Consider the following 5,893-nt stretch of genomic DNA (forward strand, 5'->3'; position numbering starts at 1 on the left):
AAACTTTTTCTTGTTGTTGCATGCGTAGGAGTTGAGCTAGGAATGCAGCAGGATGCAGACACACACACACAGAGAGAGAAAGAGAATCGTTCGATTCTCTCGACTCTCTCTTTCTCTCTTTCTCTCTCTCTCACTCCACACTCTCTCACACACAGATTCCGTCTCGCTCCCTCGTCTCGCGTCGAGTCTCGACCGTCTCTCTCTCTCGCGTCTCGAGACTCGCCTCTCACCGCACCCACGCCGGAAGCCGCAGCAGCGGTAGCACACGACTGCAACGATGCACGATCTCGCCGGAAGCTGGTGCCGTGGCGATGGCGAAACAAGCCAGGAGGGCGTCGGCAGCGGCCGATGTTTCAGGCGCGGGTGGTGAAGATGGAGCAGGGTGGGTGCAACGTGATTTGGCGCCTCACGTGCAGGTGATCGCCGGCCCCTTCGTAATGCAGGCTCCTGATCGGCTGCGAACCCATGACCTGCCTTATGGAGCCTTTTCACCTCATCTCTGCTATGTTTAGCCCCGGCAGATCTCGCCCTCAGCCAGCGTGATCTCCGCGGGCATGTCGACGCGCATATAGACCGGGACCTACGATATAGCGACGGCCGACTGAAACGGCATCTGCCTCGTTGCGTCAGAAGCCTCCTCCGCCCACCCGCCCGCCCGCCCGCGGCGCGGCCAACGGCGCCCAGCCTCGCAGTCAGGCGCTCAATCTCCTGCGTGCTTCTGCCGACGTTCTAGAAAGCCGGTCTGCCGTGGCCCGCGCGCCTGCTCCATCCGTCGCCTCTCCCGGGAGCCACTCGAATCACGAGCAGGCCCGCCGCATTACAACATGGCCAGTGACCGCGATGGGCTCTAGAGATCTGTGCTGGGCGTGCGCATCCCGGCAAATGATCACCGCATTATGCTCGTAGCAGAATGCGTCGTTTTAGCTTGTTCCGACTCAGCGAATCCCGCTACCTACTCTTCAGGAACCAAGGCCGTTACGTCGAGCGTGTGTGTCCGTGTAGTCATTGCACAGGGCTGCCGCTTGCTGGGACGTGGAGAACATCGCCTCCGAGTCGTCTTCAATGCTTTTGTCTCTTCTCCTGACCATGGCCATGATATAACCCGTCCCTTTCCGCTAGCGACGCCAGCATCAGTGATATCTGCGTGTACTAATCGTTGCCGTCGAGGAGATCTTAGTCGCGCCGTTATCGCCCTGGCCTGCCTTTTGCTGCAACATCAACCTTTCAATATAGCGGAACGCGAGCATACCCCAAACACGTGCGATACACCACTCCTCGCCCCTACAACCCCAGACAGGACGTCCATTCCGATTCAGGTCTCACACAGGCGGTCTGCCAGAGCTAGCTCGCTCTGGCAGTCTCCATGCATATTCGCAACACTGGCGAAAACCTACCGAGACTTCTCCCTCGACTACGCTGTGCAAGAACACCAGGGAGAAGGACATTCCGCCAACGTGGATATCCAACATGGCATCCATCAATACGGCCTGCCCGCCCACACGAATCCGTTCCTCCAGCCGGCAGTCCCCGCACACCATCAGCCCCTCCACCATCAGCATGCTGGCCATCCCCAGCTCCTCCAGGTCTCCGGAATAGAGGCCCACCCGTCTCTGCATCAGGCTCACATGCTGCGGCAGATGCCTCAGCACCAGCCGCAGTCGCCTTACACGACCGCCTCGCACCTCGACTACGCTCCGCGCGGCCGCAAGCGCTCCCGCGAGTACGAGCTGCGACTCGACCTTCAGGGCCTTCATGGACTCTCCGGCGACGAAGGGCCGGGCGAAGTGCCCGTCTCTTTGACTCCGCACGGCTATCACAGTCATGGCGCCTCGATGCACTACCAGACGGCTCCTGGTCCGCCTCCGCACCACCTGCCTCTGCCGCCGCCACCGCAGCAACACCATCACCATCGGCTGCCAAACCAGGCGCCTCCGCACAAGCTGCACCGTGGCAGCTATGGAGAGCCCTCGCCGCCACTGACGTCTCACGGCCCGCCCAGCGTCGTGGGCCAGGAGGGCATGCCGGCGCCCGCGCCTCGGCCTCGTGGACCAAAGCTCAAATTCACGCCCGAGGACGACCAGCTGCTGGTGGACCTGAAGGAAAAGAAAAACCTCACGTGGAAGCAAATTGCAGAATTTTTCCCTGGCAGAAGCTCGGGAACCCTGCAGGTCAGGTACTGCACTAAGTTGAAGGCGAAGACGACAGTCTGGACGGACGAGATGGTATGTATTACTCGCAAAGGCGACGCCGGATCATCCCGGGTCCTGTTCAAGGGGTTTCGTTGGACATCGCTGACAGTGGCCACCACAGGTGCAAAAATTGCGCAACGCGATTCAGGAGTACGAGAACGACAAGTGGCGCATCATCTCGGCCAAGGTTGGCAGTGGCTTCTCGCCTGCAGCCTGCCGCGACAAGGTCGCTGAATTATCGGGCGAGGCCATCTTACCAGACGACGCCGAGGATGTCAGCTTTTCCCATGCGGAGATGATTCCCAGCAGCTCGAGCGACCCGGGGGTACCCTTCCAATAACAGCCACCAACGAACGAATCGGCCCAGCAGTCCAAGACGAAAGTGCGAGAGCGATTGACGACGGTTCCGAGGCACCAAGATGCTGGCCATGACCGCCTCGGATTCGACGTGAAGCTTCGCTAAGCGTCGGGGTGTTGAACCTACCAGACTGTCCCTTTCTTTCGACTTTGTCTCTCTATATCTCTCCATATCCCTCTCTCCTCTCATATTCCCCGAGACTGCATCTCACCCACACACCAAAAACCCCCCATAAATTGGCAACTGGCGCTCCCCTCGCGCTTCAGCACCTCACATACATATTTCTTTTTTGCCGTATACACCGTCACACACACACACACACACACACACACACAACACACACCAACTAGTAGCACACTCGCTTTCTGTTTGTTCTTCGACTTCTACGATACCCCTTTCAGCACACTACTCTCGGGGCACAGGCGGCGTCATTCGATTCATTTTCGGACACTAGCATAGCGGGACGGAGTTGAGCACGCGATGAGATTGGAAGGAGAGGGTGGTGCGGATGGGGCACGACGTGATAGACAGGACACGCACGGCATGAACTGGGTAGAATGATGGGGTAGAACCATTTTTAATCACCATTTATTTCTTTTTCTTCCTCTACCATATTCTTTATTTTTCCTAGTCTATTGTATATACAAAACGCCGCCCGTTTTCCTATTATTTTTTCTGCATCTCTACGCCTCTCATACATCACTCACACACACATACGCACACACTACAGTCACTCGTTTGCTGGATCGATAGCACCGCCGCTCTATATTTAATCCCTAGCGTACAGCATTTTCCTTGGTACACACACTCACACAAGCACACTCGCAAGGAAGAAAAAAAAGAAGAGGGGCAGGCCAGCAGGCAGGCATGCCAGCAAGCAGCCAACCAACTCACAGGACAGAGACGACCCGCAGGCAAAGCAGCAGCAGCAGCAGCAGCAGCAGCAGCAGCACAGCAACAAGGGAGGCGGCGGCAGTTCGCGCGGGCGGGCGTCGCACCATGGGCGCAGCGGGTGCCGCTTGCGGAGCCACGAGGAGGCCGCGCGCCGACCACATACCAACCACGGTGCTGTAGGATCAGCATGGGCGCGCGCGCTGGCGGTCTCGCGACTTGACTCCGTTCTCAGCACGCTCAAACGCATCACACGCAGATGCGAAACGTCCATGTGTGTGTGTGATGACGCTGTTTCTGCTTGCTGCTGCTGCTGCTGCTGCTTGCTGCGCGCGCGCTTTTCGTTCGTCGAGCTGCCGAGCTTGCGTTTCGCGTTCGCTGCTGCTGCCGGCGCCGCTGGCCTGCCAGATGTGCCCGCCGTCTGTGCGCGGCTGCTTGCTCTGCCCTGCGAGAGCTGCGAGCAAGCAAGCAAACAGGCCTGGATGAATGGACAGATGGATGGCTGTCACTTTTTTTTTTTCCTTGCACCCCCTCCACATCATCATCATCATCATCGTCGTCGTCGCCGCTCATCACAGACCCCATCTCTCCACGTCCAGCTGCTGCCTGCCTGCCAGCTCGTCCAGATGCGGTAGCCGCAGGGCAAGGCCATGCATCTCATCAGCTAGCCAGGTAGCTAACCCACCCGCCCGCAGCTGGCGCCGGTCACGCTTCACGGCCAACGGTCACGGTCCAGGGCCAGCGGCCACGCCGCCCACAGCACACCACACCCAAGCAAGCAAGCAAGCAAAGCAAAGCAAGGCAAGGCAAGGCAAGGTGCTGCGGGTCTCTCCGCCGCCCAGGCCAGGAGAGAGCGCGAGAGAGAATGAGAGCCCTGTTACTGCCACTGCCACTGCCACTGCCACTGCCTGCTGCAGAGCGCCCCCAGCTCACTACCTAGGTGACTGATGCTCATTCACTCGCTCGCTCCCTACGCACGCGCCCCGTACATGCCTTTAGCCTTAGCCTTAGGCACTCTCGCTTGCAGCCGGATCGGCGCGCGCATTGCCTCTTCCAGGGACCAGGGGCGCACGGGGCCTCGCATCGAAACCGAGTCGTGCGTTGCACTTGCGTGAGTCGGCCAACGGCCGGGCGCAGGGCGGATGCTGAGGTCGGTGCGGCGCGTGCTAGGGTGCGTGCGTTGCTGTGCGTGCGTGCGGGAGGATGAAGGAAGGAAGGATGGATGAATGGATGGATGGATGAAGGGAGGGGCCTGTGCGCTTAGCCACACGCACACACTCTCACACTCACACAATGGTAATGTCGAATGCTTGCTTGGCTGGCTGGCTGGTGGTGGTGCCCCGAGAGTTCGCCCTAGCCCTGGTCCTGGCCCTGGCTCTGGTCCTGGCCCTGATCAGGGCCTTGTTATGATACAATAGTTATTGCGGCCGGGGTTGGGCGGTTGGGCCCTGGGGGGAGGGGGCATGTAGGGTAGGGTGGGGGGGATTTTGGATTTGGGGGGGGGGAGGGGTGTTTGGTGCTGCGTGCGCGATCCTTTGGGTTTGGACTTTGGGGGTCCTGGCCGGTCAGGGCAGGGTTGGCAGCAAGCAAGCAAGCAAGCAAGCAAGCAAGCAAGGTTGGCAGGGCGTTGGTCTGGGCTGCGTAGGGTGCACTTTGCACACACAGTACACACACACACACACACACACACACACACACGCACGCACACGGCGGCTAGTTACAGCAGGTCCAACCTACAGTTATGCGGAGGGCTTTCGCACGGGCACGGCGCAGCGCGCTCCTGCTCCTGTGAGCAAGGCGTATGGCGTGCGTGCTTGTGTGTGTGTGTTCTGGTCTATCCCGGTCTGGCCCTGCCCCCGGCTGCTGAGATGAGACGAGCCTGCTGAGACAGGACCCGCGAGGCGAGACGAGACGGACGGGCTGGCCCGCCCGCATTTGGGAGCTTGGGCCGCAGGCGTTAAGAGCTTGCGAGCTTGCGAGAGCCGGGTTTGGTTTGGGTACAGTAGGTCCTTATTTTCCGGCCCGGCGCGGCGCGTGCTTGCCTTGGCTTGGCTGGTTGTGTGTGTGTGTGTGTGTGTGTGTGTGTGTGTGTGTGGGTGTGTTTTGCGGTTGTCAGGGTTGGGTTGGGTTGCGTGCTTGGCGGATGGGATGGGCAGGGCAGGGTAGGGGGAGAGGGAGGGACATGCTGCTGGTTGTGGTAGTTATTGCGGAGGTGTCGTGGTGCTTGCTGCGCACCAAGCAGCAGCACAGCAGCACAGCTTCCTACCTACCTATTGCCTAAAGCAGCTCGCAGCAACCTACCTAACAAGCCAGCCAAAACCAGGAAACAGCAAGGCAAGGCAAGGCAAGACCAGCCCGCTACAATACATTGCCTAGATACTGCCTGCCTGCCTGCCTGCATATACCACCACCACAGCAACAACCACGTATAGCACACCCACGCCCACGAAAAAAA

General features: G+C 59.5%; 1 protein-coding gene across 1 annotated transcript; it reads left to right on the plus strand.

Moving 5' to 3' along the window:
• Positions 1-1,637: 1,637 nt before the first annotated feature.
• Positions 1,638-2,529, plus strand: K452DRAFT_325329 (uncharacterized protein; the record flags this gene model as incomplete). The annotated part of the gene is made up of 2 exons (XM_033544768.1): positions 1,638-2,222; positions 2,311-2,529. The coding sequence occupies 2 exons, from the start codon at positions 1,638-1,640 to the stop codon at positions 2,527-2,529; spliced, it is 804 nt and encodes a 267-aa protein (XP_033399749.1).
• Between the last annotated feature and the right edge of the window lie 3,364 nt (positions 2,530-5,893).

The sequence above is a fragment of the Aplosporella prunicola genome (genome assembly GCF_010093885.1).
Source record: "Aplosporella prunicola CBS 121167 unplaced genomic scaffold K452scaffold_7, whole genome shotgun sequence".
Lineage (NCBI taxonomy): Eukaryota > Fungi > Ascomycota > Dothideomycetes > Botryosphaeriales > Aplosporellaceae > Aplosporella > Aplosporella prunicola.